General features: G+C 36.7%; 1 protein-coding gene across 5 annotated transcripts in view; it reads right to left on the bottom strand.

Annotated features, from left to right (window-relative positions):
* ZFYVE28 (zinc finger FYVE-type containing 28) overlaps window positions 1-19,627 on the bottom strand; it is a 142,440-nt gene that overhangs the window by 30,559 nt on the left and 92,254 nt on the right. For 4 of the 5 annotated variants that reach the window (XM_071753325.1, XM_071753322.1, XM_071753324.1 and 1 more), the window contains exons 7-8: window positions 16,845-16,946; window positions 8,416-9,780 (exon numbers count right to left, since the gene is read on the bottom strand). In XM_071753325.1, coding sequence (XP_071609426.1) covers window positions 8,416-9,780; window positions 16,845-16,946 — 1,467 coding nt within the window. Of the gene's footprint in view, window positions 1-3,540; window positions 4,871-8,415; window positions 9,781-16,844; window positions 16,947-19,627 lie in introns of those variants that run through there. The other variant, XM_071753326.1, reaches the window with a different exon arrangement.

The raw sequence follows: 19,627 nt of genomic DNA on the forward strand, positions 1-19,627 counted from the left end.
AGAACTACTTGGAAAGGCCAATTTTTTGTTTCAGTAACAATCTGCTGCTCCACTTCTGGAAATTCCACAAGCTGAAAAAAAAAAATAGTATAGTATATAAGAAAATATGTGATCTTGACCATAGGTATCAAAGCTGTACTGGCTCTAGGCAGTGTAAAAGAATCATCTGAGTTTGCTAAACTCAAATATTCAGTCAAAAGAAATATTTAGACAATGCAGAGAGAAACCTAGGAAATATCTTTAGATAAGAAATGTAATTATATAGCTCAGGATTATTTTATCTTCTCCACAATTACTAACAGGTTTTTTTAATGCTCTTTTGATTTGCAAGTCTCTTCAGGGTACATATTCAAACCAGCTATGCTGCAAATTCTTCTACCAGATTTACTATTGCACCTACTTTTGCAGCAAGAAATATAGAAGAATTCTTAAGGGGAATTCTTCAAAGCAGTGTATGGAAGGTATGAGCTCTAATCCCACTAAGAAATAATAGGATTTGTTTGCATACCTCCCACTAATGGCTTGGAAAACATTCTCTTCATGTTCCTTGTTTCTGATTGCCAATTTGAAAATAAATCCCAAGTGTACTATGCTTTAGTTGAAAGGAGAGCCATCACAACTGGAAAATAATTTTATCAGACTTGAACACAAATCTATTTAACTTTCATTCATTTTATATAATTTCCCTTGCTAATTCTGCTCATTATGAAGAGATGCATGCATTTAAACAAAGGCTTAGTCTTTTATAGTTCATCACCTTTGCCCAACCAATATTACAATATGGTGATGCTACTAAAATGTACTTTTACTATCTGTTTTATGACAGCTAAATGATATTAAAAAAACATTAGCATGTGATTTCACAGCATGATTGAGCAAGAGAAGCTGTCTTGCAAAGATGAAATGTATCGTTCAGAATAAAGTCTTTGAGCAGCAGAACTGGGAAACAAGAGCACACTCAGCATCTTCTTTTATTCTCTCTCCCTCACCAGACATTTCCAGATTCTTACAGTGATTTTTCCAAATCCTGCCAGCTCATTTGGGCAGTAACACTTGTGAAGGATGTCATGTTTGCTGTCCTGCAGTGCCTTCTGTGAAGCTCTACCTGATATATTTGAAAACAAAAATTTTGATTTTGAAATCAAATCTTAAGGGTAGATAATTTTTATTGTCAACATTGTTCCAAAAGTCACTGAATCACTTTTTGTCCAGAACTAACATTAAGGAATGGATAGCCCACACTGGAAGGCAAAGTGATAAAGAAGGCACAAAGTGTTAGACCTTGATAGTAAGGAAATCTGGCAAGTAGCATCAGAATATGGCACAGCACCAGCTCTACCAGATTACTGAAGAACACAATACTGTTGTTATTTCATGGACATCTCTCTGATGACAAACCTCACCTCATACCCTTTTCTCCATTTTTTTTTTCCCTTATTTGAATCCTCTGTCACCTCTAACAAGTCCCTTTTAGCATAACTTCCTCTCACTGCTTGCCATTTTGAAGTGCTTTGTAAACACCTTCATTTTCCACTATTCCAGATTTTACTTGGTGCACAAACCTGGCCATGCTGAGGCATCTGCTGATTTCAGGACTAGATACCCATCTGGTCAGTCATAATTTGGCTTGGATGTACTTGACACAAACCATGCTCACAGATGTTAGTTTGCTATAGTAAAGGATATGCAGTTCTGACAGTTTCCAAGTTAAATATTTTCTCACCCCTGTGCACCAATACAGATTATATATTTCTACTGGAAAAAATATTTATTATTTACAACATGTATTTCTGGTTCATATTCAGGCCATAACTGCTGAGAGAAGAAAGTCTGCATTTATTTAGTACTAAGAAATGGGAATCCAATAGTGATAACTCTGCTTTATACCTTCTCAGTGTTGTGCTAAATAGCATTTTTTTCCTCCTATAAACAGCAATAAGAAAAAAAGTCTCCTGACATACTGCATTCTCAGTACACAGAGGTTCAGGATACCTCTTTGCAGAATATTTTTCTCACTAGTATCTGCCTGAAGAATCACTCAGCTTTTCAAAGCTGCTGGTAGATCCTGAGGTGAGTTGTCCTGCTTTTCCCAGCTCAGGGTTCCTGTTATCAGGGAACCCTTTTTTCCCACACCAGCCCACAGGCAACCTGAACTTTGCTACACCTGATGCTCACTTAAAACCAGTGTTGTGTTGGACTGGGATTCATAGGACTGTTTAAACTGTGTCAAGTGATCAAAGTTTCATTTGTGAGGTCTTAAATGCCCACAGTGCTATTTTAAAAATTACATTTTAGCAGGGGATAAAACTACCAGCCATGCTTATCAAAGTAGAATACTTCAGCACTTTCAAGAAAAATCCAAAGATTTTAGGCAACAGACCAGTGACATGGATGATATGGCTGCCTCTTTTCATGGAGTACTGGCAGACTGAACCAACAAGTTACTTTTTAAAAGCTGTTTGCCATTTTTTGTAACTATTCTAAGTTAAAAATAAAAAAAAGAACACAAAAATCCCCAATAAGTTGAAAGCCACTTTCATTCTGGCTTGTAGGTTCTTCTCCACTGGAATATGCCTCAAGCATCTTACATTGAATTAAACCTTTAATTATTTTAGGGGATGGTTTCTTCATGAATTTTGTTACTTAAGTTACAGTTACATTCCACTCTACATTAGTTAATTAGCACAGATCTCTGCCTCACACTACCTAAGACCTAACTAAAGCCTCATCTGTCAGCTACACCAATCCACTCAAGTAAGTGGATTTTAAAAATTTTACCCACTGTACTCATTTCAGGAATCTGTGTATTGAGAGTTAATAGTGTTCACTGTTGCTGAATTTGGTAAATGGACCTGGTAAAAGGGAAACTGGCATAAAAGCCTAACATTGTATCTGCATGCCAGGGCTTCATAAGAGCAGACACACAGCTGAATACCACAAAAAATTCCCATTCATCAGACAAGGTCAAACCCAGCCACTTTTGAGACCTGTAGTGTTAAGAAGGGGAGGAGAAACTGAAAAAAATTATTTATACTTAATGAGAATTTGGTCAGCTGCACAAAGAAATGAAACAATACCAGAAGAATTTAAACAACAGTCAAATAACGGATTGCTTAAGGCAAGTTTTGTAGTTAAAAGTGATACTTTGCTTCCAAACAACTACTATTTCTTTCTTGCTGCAAAGAATTTTTCTCTACTCCTAAGGAGCTAACTAAAAGACTAATAGAGGACACTAAGCTGACTTTTTTGTGTTACTGTGAACATACGTATCTGTCCATTAATTTTTCTGGGAAAAGTAAGTTTTTTTCTACACACACAGTTTTCTTAAGTCTTACTGTGATGGGAATATTATAGGGAAAGCATGAATAAGACCTTTAAGTAAGTTAATTTCCACTGCAATATCAACCAATCCAGTTTTGAGCAGCACTTAAGGAGCACTTAAAAGAATCAAATGCTATGAAGTAAGACATGCTAGAAAGGTAATCTGTGTGTTTTTTTAAATGTGAATGCTAGCCATCCAAAATACAAATGTTTCTTTTCCATGCCTTTAAACAGTGGAAGGACTTATCTTAAAATTGCTGTACTGAAAATGCATGCTACATATTGTTAAGGAGTCAAAAAAATAATGAAGGCAGTAAAATCAAAATTAGAAATCAACTGTATACACAAATGTTCATCTTTTTACAGTCATTCTAGTATGCTGACAATTTTTTAAAAAATATATTACAATAGAGGCTATTGTACTGTATAAACATCTTACATTACACACAATTTTTGAGTACAGAATTGCAACACTAAGAAATGGGACAACTTGAATAGCAAGCTGGGGAAGAATAAATTATTCATGTTATTCTAGAATTGCAATACAGATCATCAAACAGCAAAACTTGCTCTTCCAAATAGCCAAATACATTCACTCATCCTCCTTACACTACAAAAGTATATGGCAAAACATTCTATTTTTTTAACCCCTCACAAATTAATCCCAACAGACCCAGCATCTAACAGCCAAGGGACACAGCTAGAGCTTGCAGAAAGTGTGAATATCACATATTCCTATTAATTTTAGCTTCTTTTGCAGGTTCTCAGGTGCACTGTAAGAGGCTTCATCAAGAGAACAATCACCAAATAAACTGAGCTCAAGGCAAGTGGCAAAAAAAAGTGTGTAATTTAAGCTAGACATAGCAGACCTGCAAGGGAAAGGAAAAAAACTAAGCTTAAGAATAGTCTAAGATCAGAAGTGTTTCAAGGTCAGCACTTAGGGTAAATGAACACACAACAGTACCAGGTGTTTAAAACACAGAAGCAGCAGCAGCGTGTGACAAGATGAATCAAGATGCTAAGCTTCATGAAACATGTACAAGAAAATGCAGTCTTACAAGGACTCTTCAACTCTGGAAATAACAGAAAGCCAAGTATTTACAAAACACCAAAATAAACACGATCTTCACTCTTCATAATTCTCATTAGAAAAAGCAGGCAGAGTACTATGACAGAATGAGTATTTTAAAAATCTGTATAACATGCTTGAAAAAAAAGCAATACTAGATAGAGACAAAGAGCTTGGTTTTGGTGTTAACTTGTGGCTTCTTTTACTGCAAAACACCTAATGCTGCTTTGTCATAGTCTTATCATCTTCTGTACTATTCTTAGACTATTTCCCCCCTTTAAGAGTTTGGGTTGCTACATGAAAGTCTTTACTTACCACATTGCCCTTGAAGCAGATCAGATACTGACTACATCTTTGCTAACTCTTTTCTCATATTTGCATCTCATTAATGCTGCTGCCCAAGAATCTCCGTGCTCTTTTTATTTTATGTCTTCATTATTTGCTTGCATCTCATAGAGAATGACATAACATGAGCTATGACTTAAAACAAAGTATTAAAGGCACATTAATACCTAAATCTTAAGTGAAATAGTATTTAAACTATATTAAACTCCACTGAATATTGAGGCTAGATAGAGAAGCCTGAAAACAGATGCTTTTACTTAGAAGCTTAGCAACAGTCAACCTGCCTTGATCATTGAAATTACACCTGTAAATAATCCACGGCATTGTAGAAGAATTGATTTACTAAAAGAAATGGTTTCTGTCATAACGTACATATTTGACAGCTGCTTGAATCAGGTAGAGGAAAGAAAATTTTCTTCCCCTAGTTGGTGACTTACAGTAACTAGAAAGTAAATAGGTTTATCAGTTTGATGAACGAGCATATCCTGCAGCTTTTTCATGTATATTAGATTACTTATTGTTCTGGCTAATGGGTCCATCATTCTGAAAATACTCTTCTGTCTCCAACATTTTCCCTATGGTGAAGCTGGCATTCAGAAGCAAGTAACAGGGAGCAGAGGCAGAAGCCTGATGTGATCTTGCAGTTTAAAAATACCACCGAAAAGCAGGGATTAGTCACCACCCAGGCAGCATGAGTAAGAAAAGGTCAACAAAGTTTTGTTTTGTTTCTGAAGTCTCTCTTTTACCAATAACATGACTAGTGATTCAGAGGCAAGAACCAAATCTATAAATAGATAGATATGAAAACACACACAATTTTTTAAATCTAGTTCTTGGTAGATCCCTAGCATCAGTATATTCCGTGAGACATGGAGAAGTTGATAACATCAGAAATTTCCAAACAAAGGAGCAACAATCTAGTAACAAAATAGTCCCATCCCTATGTCTCCACTTCTGCAAACATTGAATATTTGCCAAGTAAGAACAGATGCACAGTAGCCTCACTAACTAGAGAGGACTAGATGTGATCAAATTAAGAAGATGGTGAAAACAGAAAAAAATCCACTATTCTTTAACAAAATATTTAAAAATATTCACCTAAAAGTTTTAGGGAAGCACAAGAATGAATTACATTAATTAACAACCTCTCATTTCAAACTATTCCATGAGCTCTTACCGAGCAGCTTTGCAAACTATATCCAAAGCTCACATAGGCAGAAAGAATTGGGAAGATCTGCCCAGGAAGAAGTTACACAACTTCTGCAGAGGTGAACTCTTGAGAGCTTTCAGAAGGGGTCAAGAAGCTTGTGAAGAATTGTGATTGGGCTGGCAGCCTCTGGATTTACTAATAGGGTCTTCAAAATACCTCAGCTGAAGGCCTTCAAGAAAACTCAGGAGCTACAGCATGAGAGGAAGGGTCCTAAAATTGATAAATAATTCTTAATAATAAATAGAGATGAACTGTGAAATGACCACTTCTGAGCAGAGTGGGATGGCTCCACTAAAAGTCCTTAGGGCCCTGTGGGTCTACAAAAATGGGAAGAGCAAAGAGGTCTGAAAGGTCACAAATTATTTAGGGGAATATCATCAAGAGCAGACTGAAGAGCTGCACAGGATCTTAAAGTCTCAAAAAGAAGCAATGAAATGGCAAAATGAGATTGAAGTGATAAACAAAGGGAGAGAGATTTTTGTGTCAGATACAGAATGAGGGCTTCTGAGCTCACAAGCTTGATCTTGGGGCTTTTGTAGACAACTTCAAAAACATCAGCTCACCACTTGGCCAAAAATACAAGTGTTGGAAGCCATAGGAAAAATAAAATAACTATGCAAGTGTGCAAACCTATGATTTGCTCAAATCTTGAGTAGTTGTGATTCACTTATCACTAAGAGGAAACAGTATAGCTGAAAAAACTTCAGAGCAAGACAAAAGGGCTGATCAAAGCTATGCCCAACTTCAAGACAACTTCTGATCAAGAAGGCTTTTCCAAACTGAAAGAAGAACTATGTAGGCAAAATGTGACTGAGGTATCAAAAAGTCAGAACTGGTGTGGAGAGGTCAGGCAGGAACTAGGAGCCATTCAATGAAGCTGTTAAGGTCCAGAGCAAACAAAGGCACAGAGGGACACAGACCTATAGAGCTCTGTAGAAGGACAATTCTCATACAGTTTTAACACAGTATTTATGAAGGATGGACAAGTACGTGGAGAAGATTTTATTACATCCACAAACCATAGCAAGCTGAAAAAGAAACATATTTCACAGACTTGTTCTCACAAATTTCACTTAATATCCTACTGAAGGCAAAAATTAGTAGACAAATTGTCTGAGCATTGTATATGATGTATGATTTATCAGGACACTAATTAAACATACAGTAATTACTTTTAAGCAATATTCAATTTGAAGCATTTCAAAAGCATGAAAGGGAATTGTGTACTACTTCTTAAAATTAAGTCCATTCAGAAACCTTGTTGTAAGGCCTTGAATACAATTAATCTTGCAAGCTTAAGGTTGCAATACTCAGAATAATGTGAATGATAAAATTACCATATCAAAAGTCAAGTTCTGTGCATGGCAAGTTTGGGTTTACATGTAAGAGGAAATTACTCCAGCACAAAGAACCATTGATTTTATTTCCACAGCCAGTAAACTATTTCATCATTCAATTGGTACGTTATTAGATAAAGGTTTATTTCTGCAGGTTTTATACTGTGGTAATGTTTCATGGTTTGAGCTACCCCCAGTTAGGGTGCATACCCTGAACTCTATACACATGTAACAGAGATCCTGCACCACACACACAATCTCTGCAGCACTGAAACAGTAAGGCACAAAGGAAGAAAGCTGCCACAGAAATGCAGAAAACAACAGTGAATTCTATTTGATCTCTTCCCTCTGCTTTATGGTATTAATAGTTCAGGGAAACTGAGGACATTACTCACCATGAAAAAAGGTTATTCTCTAAGCAATAAAACAAAGTGAAGTCTAGTTTCCTCCTGATGTGTGCACGGCACTTTCTTTAACACAACTAATGCCATGGTCTCTCCCCATTACCTGATTCCTCATTGTTATTAAATATGTAAACCCTTAATCCATGGACTTTATTCTTCTATCCACTTCGGCTGAAAAGGTCCAATAGGTTTAAAAGCTGCTTCTGCACTCTATTAGGCTCTTTCAGCACACAGACATTCACACATACACTTCTGCCCACAGGCAACATGATTAGATCAACCCTGTTCTCTCAAATGAAGCTAACATAAAATGTGTTTAGATCCCAATTTAATTCCATGGACTGATGCAGAAGTTAACTTTTTAGTATCTGCCAGACACACTTTTCCTTCAAAGCAGCAGAGTACAGAGGTAATGACCCAGGTATTGTTCAGCAGCAATGAACTTTTTAATATTGAACAGGTAAGCTGTGTATTTGATTTCAATGATAAAGAGACATTATAAAATTTATAAAATTAAAATTCAGGTGTTCTCCAAACGCTTTCCTTAAAAGCTGATGAAGTACAATAAAAAGCCACTTGCATTAAAAAAAACTTCTATTAAAAATTCCTTAATCCTGCAACACACTGTTTTCTTTAAAAATCCCATTAATTATACACCTGTCACTGAAGTATAAGGCTATAGGAATTTATTTATATGCAAATTACTCCCAATCATCAAGTTACTCTTACCTTGAACTAGATCTTGACTTGACATCTTCCTTTGCTGTCCTTTCACTATTAGCATCTTCACCATTGTCCAGTTTTTTCTCACACTGTTGTTTTCGCTTCTCCCACTTTTTCTGCTGATTTGAGATGCTTTCTGCTTCTCCTTGTGAGTCATTTTCTGCTCCTACCTGTGAACCTGAGGAGTGTGCCAGGCACTTAGAGGAGACTGGCAGTTTTTGCTCTTCTCTGCCAAAGTCTCTTTCTGCTAACAAAGCAGAAGTTTCAGGTTTTAATGTTTCCTGTGCAGGGACTGAATTGTCCAAGTTATCTACATGGTCCATTTCCTTTGACTTTACTAATGTGTACGAGGCATTTACAACCCCTCCTGCAGAATGTTTAGTCTTAAGACCTTCAACACTGTCCTCCCTGCTGTCTTCACAGCTGCCACAACACACACAGGAATTAATTAGACAGTTTGTGGCAGCTATACTGAGTTTATGGGATTCATCCTCCTCCTCATTTGGTAATGGATTAGCAGAACCAGGAACACAACTAATAGCTGCTTCTGGAGTTGTTACTGGGGATTCTGAGCTAGAGGGAGATTTAGGATTGAATATTACAGTAGCAGATATTTTCATTCCCCCTGTCCTGTGAGCTATCACCTCTGCCATTTCTGCATCATCAGCATAGGCATCCCAGCCATTGAGGTATAACTGTGAGTCTGGGCCTTCTAAGCAGCTGCATGAGTTCTGAACTGAAATGCCAGACATCTGTCTGCTATCTTCAATATTGTTATTATTGCTTAAGTCACTCTCAGCATCTTTTAAAAGCAAAGTTTCCTCTGTCTCGTGGCCATTCTCATAGAGCAAAGCATCTCTATATTGAAGGTTCTGTTTTGAATCATGGCAAGGGTTATTCACCCAAGCAAAAGTATCACCAACTGAATCCAACCCAGCAAGAGCTTCTCCTGCTCCATCTAGGTCATCCATAAAAAACACTCTGTCTTCTTCATCTGTTAAATTGTCAAGATGTTGTCTTATTGGTGAAGCTTCTGTGCTAGAACTATTTCTCAGGCTAGGTCTGTGAGCAGGAGACTGACAGATGCTTGGAGGGGAAAGCAGAGAAGACATTTCATCTCCAACTCTGTGTACCATCCTGTTCAGCTGTTCCAGCTCCTGTTCATCATACTGCATAGAACAAGCCAGCTCAGCCTCTGTGTTTTCAGCGTTTGCTGAACACTCCTTTGCAGGAAAAGTCGCAGCAATGCCAGGTGCAATGACAGAGGGGACTTCAGGGTCTGCTCTGACAGGGAAATCCACATCCTGAGAGATGCAGAGGTTACGCTCCAGCGTGTGCAGCTCATCCTCAGTTAAGGTCTGGAGTAGATCCCTGAAAATGAACAAACACACACGACTTGCAGGAGGCACTGATGTTACAGATTTTTTAAAAAGCTCTTACTGTAACTACAGAAACCCAGATGGAAGCACAGAACACTTTCAGCTGTGCAGCTCAAGGTACATCTGGCATTCATAATCAGAACCCATGATTGCTGATGCCTGATTTTGAGATTACTCAGGCAAATTCAGGGACCAAATTATTTTCACCTTCTCAACGAAGCCCCAAAATAAATCAAAACACATCTAGAGATAGATCTTCCCCCCCACCTACTTACAGAGAAAGTATTACCCACAATTAGATATATTTTGTAATTTTAATTTTTAATTAACTAATTTGACTTCTATTAGCAAGCCAATTTGCCATCCTCAGTACTAAATTCTGAAAACTACTCTGCAAAAGAGTGCCACAGAATTTTCACACTATCATGTTGTCAGATAAATTAATTCATTAAATAGTAACATTGCTTCTGCAACACTGAAGTCTTGGAAGCCTGTTCACTAAAACAGGGATAGGAAACTGTCTCCCACTTCAGGCACATCACTGTCACCTAAGGGAGTTCAGCTTCTGCTTGATGTTAAGAATCAGACAGGCCTAATAGCAAACATTTAGGTATTTACTTAACTGTTTTCTAGAGACATGCACTATCTCCAACGTTAAGTGCCCTCAATATTGCAATTTAGGACTACAAGCAGCTAAAAATAAATTGTTACTTGAGGCTGTTATGTTCAAGTGCTTTGTAACTTGAAAACAAATCCACAGACACAATATTAGGTCTGAATCAGTCACTATGCTTCTCATTGAGAAATGGAGTATCAAAATATCCTGTCAACATTTTCAAGACAAGTAAGTAGATTTTAGCAAAAATGAATGTATGGGAAAAGCAAGACCAGCTATGTGTCTGTTATTTCTCATGTGTTTAGAATCCATTGGCTAGCAGGTAACACACAGCTGGTATAAAGTTGATGATAACAGTAACGATAACAACAATAATAAGATACACATTAAATTAATTCAATTAAAGGAATAACTTCATTCTAAACAAGAGGGCTTAAAAAAATTCAAAGAACCTTTCAGCATTTCATATCTTGATTCCCAGTCAATGGCTTGTATTTTTAATTTGTTAACTTGGCAACCAATTTTTTTTAAAACATCATTACTAAAAGATCAAATTACAAAAAAAATATTTCACAAATATCTGACTTGTATATCAGCTATTCTACAATTTTAAAAAAGATAACCATTTAGAGAAGAATGCTTAAAATCAAAGTATAGAACACACATTTTTATGATTTTGTACATTCCATATAATTACCATGTTCATTTTCTTTAAAAAAGTCACGCTTCTATGTACGAGTTTTATGACCTTGAAAAAATACTAAGCCTACAGAATAGGTATCTTATAAGAACAACTGTTCCCCTTTGCACTTGTTTCCACCTTCTGTAATAGAGAATGGATTCCAAAAGTTTTCATTTTTTCCACTTATAAATAAGTAAAGGGAACAGGCAATCTATGACAGAGTCACTTACCTAATAAAACTATAAACTAGCATTTCTAGCAGTCACATCAGAACATTTTAAAGGACCTGTGCATTCCTTTCTTTTGTCTAAATGTATATAATACCATCTTATTACTCAGCTCTTTAATTTAAACAGTAATCTGTGTTTGTAGGATATTATGCAATTTAAAAATCACCATAAAAACAAATTGATACAGAATGGCTTAAGTTTTAAGGTCAATATAAAAATATCTACATTATTATTGTTTATTTCTAAAAGAATTATACCAATATAAGTGTACAACAACACAGATTTTGCCATGAGGCCTTATATTATGAATTTTCAGTTTGTCACTTTTATAGAATTGCCATGATGTAGGATTTTATAAGCAGAAAGTAACATGGGATTTTAGAAACAGTTGGGTTTTTAATTTTAAAAAAACCACAACAAGCAAAATAAGCACACGAACACAACAGTGCAAGGTTAAAGATCATCCGTCACCTATATAAAGATATTAAAAACATATTTCTGGGCCAGTACAGAGTCCATCAAGTACAGAAAACTGTCTTTGACCAAAGACTGTAAGGAAGAGGATAAGAACCACACAAGCACATGGTAAACTTGGCCGAGAGCATCCTACTGACTTCCAGCAGCTCAGGGATTTCTGAACCAAGGTGACATCCTCGAGTTCAGTAATCCCCAGTGACCTTTTCTTGCATAGATAAAAATGTGTTTATCAGGAGCTGATCAAGTCAACCACTTAAACACAGCTACGCTTCTTCATACACCGCAGCCACCTGCTCTGCCCAAAACCCAAGGTAAGAATTAGCAGCTCTACAAATACTGACTAGAGCAGCTACATTCAAAGGAATTTGCTTTCAAGCAAAGCTCATCAGCATAACTGGGAATGAAATGCACCCAGGGAATATCTAAGATTGAATCTTGTGACTTTCAGCATCTAGTCTGGAGCTTTATTGTCTCCAGAACACCACATGGCAGCATCCAGGATTCCGGGATGTCTGGGTACCCAGAGCTGCTCTGCTGCTTGTCTGGAGATGCTGAGAAGAGGCTGATTGCTCAGACCTATCCAATACAGGCTTCATATATTCACTGCAAGTAAGTGCTGGAAATACCTATTTATTTTATGGTGTCTAGCTTCATTGACTTGAATAATGAACTGTTTGTTTCTGTCAATAACAGCACTTCAAAATTTAAGAAGAACTGTCTGCAGTCTTGAGGATAAGTTAATGAAGTTTGACTAAAAAATAAAATCAATGAAATCAGCTGACAGCCCTGGTGTATTTTTTGGTGAATCAGGTCCTAGTAAGAGCTGCTATGCATAATCATTTGGATTACATGTGGTAGTCAACCAACCTTGCTATTTCAATAGAGAAATAATCATGACTTAAATTAGAAGGAAATAGACCAATTTTCTTGAGTCAAACACCAGAAATTTTGCTACTCACAAATACAGCTAGCTCTGAAAGAGGTTTGGACAGTTATCTTCACTTCTCTGCTTAAAACCCCACAAATAACTAGATTCACTAGTCTACTTAGTACAGGTTTCCTAGTGACAAATGTTTGATTACGAGTTATGATCTTCATACACTGTGTATTAAATAATACAGGATTCATGCCAACACTGGGAACATGGCATGTTTTAAAATGCCTATGTAGATACTGAGGATAAAATTAATGCCAACCAGTGTATGGAAAGAAATGTTACATCTCACTACTGAAAGTTTAAAAGCTGTAGTTATGCCCACAGCCAATTTCCTTTCTCCTGAAGCATCTGTAACTCCTCACTGGATCCAAGCAAGTGCTGTCCTTAGATGGAAAAAATAATTTCTTCCTCTGCTTTTATTATTCAGAAGCTGTAGGTAAAGAGAACTTTTGCCGTCCACTCTGGCAGCAGCAGAGAGATTCATTCTCACAAAGGCTTTAGAAAATATTGAATTAAAAAAAAGGCATGTGGTGGGGTTCCACCTACTTTTACTTTTTTCATCACAGGAAAGGCAATCTAGCCTTGGAAACACATTTTTTTGCCAGTGGCCCTAGCCACTGGCAGAAAAACAAAGCAAGTTCTGAAGATGTATTCTGCTTGCTACTCTGCCTATTGCAAAACCCATAAACATACTTTACTCCACTGCCAATACCCAGAGTGCAGAAATCACTTCCTCAGACACCTAAGGCCAGATGTCCATTTAAAGACAAACTGACTGCACAGACGGCTGGACCACAGAACCCCAGGTACCCTGATCCAGGACATCCTTCAGGCCTCCTTCAGAAAACACCATTTTTGTTGTTGTCAGCCTGTGTTCATGCTCCAAACAGAGCACAAGCTCTGTCTTTATGGAGCTGGCACCATAACAACACTATGCATGGCTTGAGACTGCTGCACCCTCATTTCTGCAGTGCTGAGAAGTCCACAGATCCGTTCTGATACATCAATGCTGAGAAACCAACACTGATATAAAATAAATAACACTGGTACTTCTTTACCATAAAAGCCTTAAACCAACTCAAAATTTTAAACACATCAACCCTGGAAAAACCACGTTTCCCCCAGTCATTGTGCACCCTCTAAAATTATGCAGGTTTCACAAGCCCTCCCACATTCTTTAACACACTGACAGCAGGTAAAATGCATTTGATATCTAGTCAGTGATGCAGAAAGGTTTCAATGTGCTTAAAATGGTATGGATCCTCTGATTCTGCACCACTTCATCTGTAATCTGCCTAATTCCACAGCACCAAAATCCACAGGGACCCTGCCATCAATCATAATGGTTCAGAGCCAAGCACCACACAACCAGAGGGCAGAATTAAGGGACACTGCAAAGTCCCAACTTTGCTCACCTCTGAAAATCTCTGTATAGCAGCCTCAAATGTATATATCAAAGTTATTCACATGTCTCAGTTTAAAAGTAATAGAGATAATACTACTATAATAGTTATGCATTGATAGATATATCAAATACATCTTGTTTTATATCTAAAAAAATCAACACAGACACATTTCTTAAGTACTGAATAAATAACAAAGTCATCGTTTGCTGTTCAGCCTTACTATAATTTAAAAAAGAACTACAAGTGCTTTTGCTCAGAGAATCTCCACAATCTCTATTGTTTTCAACCTTGCCAGCCACCAATAGGACACCAAAAATTCTCCTAGCTAACAGAGATTTTTCTCTACTAGTTCTGATGTAACTATGCAGATCCAAATAAATACAATCCTTACCATTGCCTTTAACAGGAGGGATGTTTTAAAACAATAGAGTTAAAAAGCAGTTGCAACCACACAAAATTATCAGCAGCACATTGGGTGTTACTCCATGAGTTAAAACTATTTAGTTGGTAAAAACTTATAATACTTTACAGAGAACTTTACATGGATGTGACCATACTCTGCAGCAAGGTGACGTTTTATATTCCTACCACAGGCACACAATTACAGCACAAGATGCAACTATACTAACATCAGACTACTTCAATCTACTTGAAACTCCCCTTTTTGCTGGGGACAAGCTCAAACACAACATTCCATCTTCCCTGACAGGTTTATGTGAACATTTTCACTAAGTAGGAACTGCAGCCAGATGAGCTGAAAAAAACAAACTCTGATAACAAAAAACCTCATAAAATGTAGCTTGGGTACTTTTAATAGTAATTATCCTACATGAACTGCACACTTATTTGTATCTCATTGTTACATTCATTCAATGTATTTTTCATTCAAGAATACTACTGAACGACCCTTATGAGCTCAATTCTTTCAAATATTCAAGTACCTTGACATTCCTTGAATCCAGAGAATGCCAGAGATAAAATTTCACATTATATTTGAACTTACTCTGATAGGTGGTATCTCATTAAGAACACTGCAGACTTTGTTAGACCACTGAAATAACATTTAATGGTCACTTGAAACAACAAATATAGTGAGTCTTAAAGTATATTAGAACTTCTAAATCTGAAAGTATTTTCATTTTTTTTAGGATTGCATTGAAAATTGTAGTTATTGAACAAACAAGCATTCTAATATGTTCTCAACTCAAGCATTAAGTTCAGAGCAACCGAAAATTAAATGGACTAAGCAATAAACTGACTACATTGATTTTTATTTTCTGCGTTGTGAAATGTTAGGAGTAAGCAGAAAGTACAGATTATTATAAGTATTTTAGCTTTTAAAAGCCACTGCTTTTTAGCTTTAGTCAGCCACTGGAATGCTGGTGAAAATTTCTATCATGGCCACATTCTGGGAATAAAGTATTTTAATGTAACCTTCATGGACTTTTTAAGCTTAAATTTTTAAAATTTTTTTAAAAATTTAAAAATAATTTTTAAAAAACCCTTAAATTTTTTCCATTTAACTTTAGTTTTGCTCCTCAACACATGCTGTTGTTCTTTACTCAGTGGTTTATAAAACCATTATCACTCAAAAAATCCCCAAATCCACTGATGTGTCAATTGAGATTTCAATAAGATTATTATTAATGTGTAAAAAAAAAAAATCAAACTACCCTGACAGAGATACTGGGAAATCTTCAAGGGACATGGAAGAATGTGATCTGGATATTGATAAAAGCTTAGTTCAGAGATAGGCTCCTCTCTGAACCATCCCTGACAGAGCTTGCATCCTCCCCCAGGGGATGCATCACCTTCAAGGGTGAGAGGAGATTACTTGGGACAAACTCAACTATATGAAAATTATTCTTATCTCAAATGGTCATCATGACATAAAGATGAAGTGATAAACAGGTGAAAATCAGACACAGGCAAGAAAAATTTCTGCTAATTTGCCTGCAGAAATTTTTAGGAACAAAAGTTGTAGCTGATATATAAATCTGAATTTTAAGGTAAGAATAGGACTTACAGATTTAGAAAACCTTTTCTTTGGACATCCAGGCAAGAGACCTTAGGGGTGAATATAAAAACTGAATATAGAGATCCTTTAAAGATAGAGCTTGATTTTTCCTTTGTAACAGATCAGTCTTCTAAACATCTCAACTAAGAAAAAAAAAAATCAGTGCCCTGCATATTTAAGTAGAGCCAAAGTTCACATCTCTAATTGTTACCAGGATGAAAGCACTGTGAAAAGAGGTATATATAAAATGATCCATCCAACAAAAACAGATCCGCGATATGAAAAACTGATATTCAGTCCTATTAGATTAAGAATTACCTGAGTATTGCATCATAACATACTGAGAAAATGCAATAAGCCCAGTTAAACAGCAACCTTGATGTTAATTAGAAACAGAAACCCCCCCAAATAAATTGCACCTTCAGTATTTCAAGCATCATCCAATCATAAGGAAATTCTGAAACTCAATAAGATTATATCCAGAAAAAAAAGCTCTCAAAAAGACATGAAAAGTTCAGAAGACTCATGAAACGGACTCCATTTTGTTATTTCATGGGTATATCAGGCAGATAAGAGGAAAATGCAGCATATGGTTAACGTAAATACTTTTCTATATATTTTTGTGTTCTTTTTTAGACATCTTATTTTCACTTTATTACAGAACAAGTTACAACCACCTTTTATTACTTGCCTTATTTTTCTTAGCAGAGTGTGAAAAGGTCTGAAGAGTTCAGACATATCTTCTGGTTTATGGTCCAAGTTTAACGGTCCCTCGGAGTACACGACAAGGCCACTGTAGTTCAAACACATGCATAAGCACACAAAAAAATGAAAATTACATAACAGAGAGCAAGTACTGAACAAGGAATCAGAAAAACAACTGGACATAAACATTAAAACTACACCCAAGTACCTATTGTTATCTTATTTTTGCCTTATTCACCCACAGTTAGAATTAAATGCTATTTAAAGAGCCTTTCCTCCCTGAACCCCTCAAAGCATGGGAGAAAAAGAAATGGAAGCATAAGAGGAAGAACATACATTTACTTCGTTGATGTGGCTGATCCATAAAAAACCCAAACCAAAACACGAGAAACCAAGTAAGCTGGGGAAAGCTGACTTGAGACTGCAAATGGCTTTTCATTTCTAGTCTAAATTTCTAGGCAAGGAAGTTGTGGTAAAAAAACCCACATTTTCTAAATCACAAAAAACACATTTGGATAACAGCATGCTTCTAAATCAACGCAACACTTACAGAAATTTCCCTGGAAAGAGGAATGATCCTGAAAACCTCTGTATACTTCTCTACAGATTAACAGTTCCATCCTGACTGAATCACTACAGCCTAAACCTGTTTGTGTGTCAGGGATTAAACAAAGTTCACCATTAAGATCAAACCTTCTTCACCACTATCTGCCGCACCACACTGCGTGGTGAGTGTGGATTCCATCCACACCAGGCACCCCTCTGCTTAAAAATGTTTAATCCCCTGCCCACTGCATGAAAAATGTACATTTCTCTAAGGCAAATGGATTATGCTCTCTCACACTTGAGATTACTCAGATCTCTTATCCTTTCCTGTCTTTACCTTGGCTAACTGAAATCTGCCTGTATCTCAAAGCTATTTTCCTCTTCCAACATTCCAATTACATGTTGCTTCAGAGAGTATTGTAGTTATTCTGCATCCAGACCATTCAGGACTAACGAGTACTGATGGCTTTTGCTCACCAGCTCAGACAGCCTAGCACGACCACCAAAAGCTCTCTGAGACAGCAGCAAAACTGATTATTTGAAGGTACATGAATCCCACTGAAGTATTAAAAAGGGATCATTTACACCCTTTTATTATCTGGGAAATACTGCTTTTTTTCTGCTTATAAATCCAGCGTCTGTCTCATGGTACAGTGGACAGTACTATGGTCTCCTGTCAGCTAGACGATGGCCATCCAAAAGTTCAGAATTGTCAGAGTCCACAAAATCTGACTGCTAAACTTGACCATTTTTGCTTTGGAGACTGGGGTTTTCAGGGCTGGACAGAAAGGGGGAAAGTGGAGAGAGAGAAAAAAAATTGCTTCTTTTATGAGTCAACCTTTTTTCTTTTTTTGTGAGTCAAGACAAATTATCCTGTTTCCAAGGTTACATAATTTTTTTCTAAGCTTTCTGAGCTTCAACAAGCAGGTTGTCACAAAGTGATGTTGCTATTGCTGACTCATGTACTAATGTTCTGCCTAAAATACATTACTTCATTGATGAGTATAAGCTTGAAGCTGCTCTCACCAAACTCCTAACTGCTGCAAAATCACCACTCCCTTGATTTCCAGCTACAGTTCACTTGCCCCAGAGCTTAACTCTGTTAAGAAGAGGAAATCAAGAAATTAAAAAAACACAAGAGGGCTAGATCACTACAGAAGAAGATTATGAAATAGCCTGTGATCTTCGAAAGAGTTCTGAAGTTTGAATATAGTTGTAACATAGAAAGAATAAAAAACCTGAAAAAAGGTGTCCTAAAATTTCCTGCTGAGTTTGAAGTTCACTCTAAGCAACATACAGTGTATAATGGGTACATAAAGCTGATGTCTGAAGAAAAACCTTAGACAAAAATGACACTGAATAGTATTCCTTAGGCCTTTGCTATTGGAAGACCAAGGAGGTCCAGCATTTTCTCGTTAAGCCACAACAGAGCAACAGCAACTTAGGGGTTGCACCCGTCCTGTGTTTCAAGACTTCTCCTTTCACAGCCCAAATAAAGTTTGCATTTCTCCCAGACATCACTGTATCTAGATAGTCTAAGTTTTTTCTGTGGAATTTCACATGATTTCTATTGAAATCACTGGATATTCTGAAGCAGTTCAATTATTTTCTCCCTCTCTTCTTTGCAGTTTGGGATCTGGTGTGAGCCCTTGGTTTTCCAGTCAGTCATGATGTATTCTTCTTCATTGGATCTTCCAGCAGCTTCAAACTGAGTTCTCATATTCGTGTTGTCTTTCGATAATCAGATTATTGCTGTTATTATTTTTAGAATGACAGTTACAGACAATATCCTATTTAACAGGAACATTGGGCCACAGGGATTTCCTGAGGAGAAGCATACTCCACTCACAAAATGACGTTTCTTATTTCCCTCAATTACAATACTTATATCAGCTAACTTTAAAACATTCACAATGATAAAATATTAAAAATATGCTGGCTTTACTCCAGAGAAGCTGCTGTCTTATAAAATCAGGAAGACCCATTAGGAAAAAAGCATCTGATATGTTCAATATGGCAACAACTGCACGAAACAAAAAAACTTTTAATTTGGTTGTTCTGAGTGCTTAGTATAGGGCACATATTTACACATAAGTTATATGTGCTAATACTTTCCCTTGAAGAAGATTAAAGCTCTAACTTGGTGGTTACAATATAGTTTGTCAACAACAACAAGAATTCCTTTTGAAGTTGAGAGTCAGTAAAAAACATACACAATTAATT

This window comes from Heliangelus exortis, chromosome 10, assembly GCF_036169615.1.
Source record: "Heliangelus exortis chromosome 10, bHelExo1.hap1, whole genome shotgun sequence".
Taxonomy (NCBI): Eukaryota; Metazoa; Chordata; class Aves; order Apodiformes; family Trochilidae; genus Heliangelus; species Heliangelus exortis.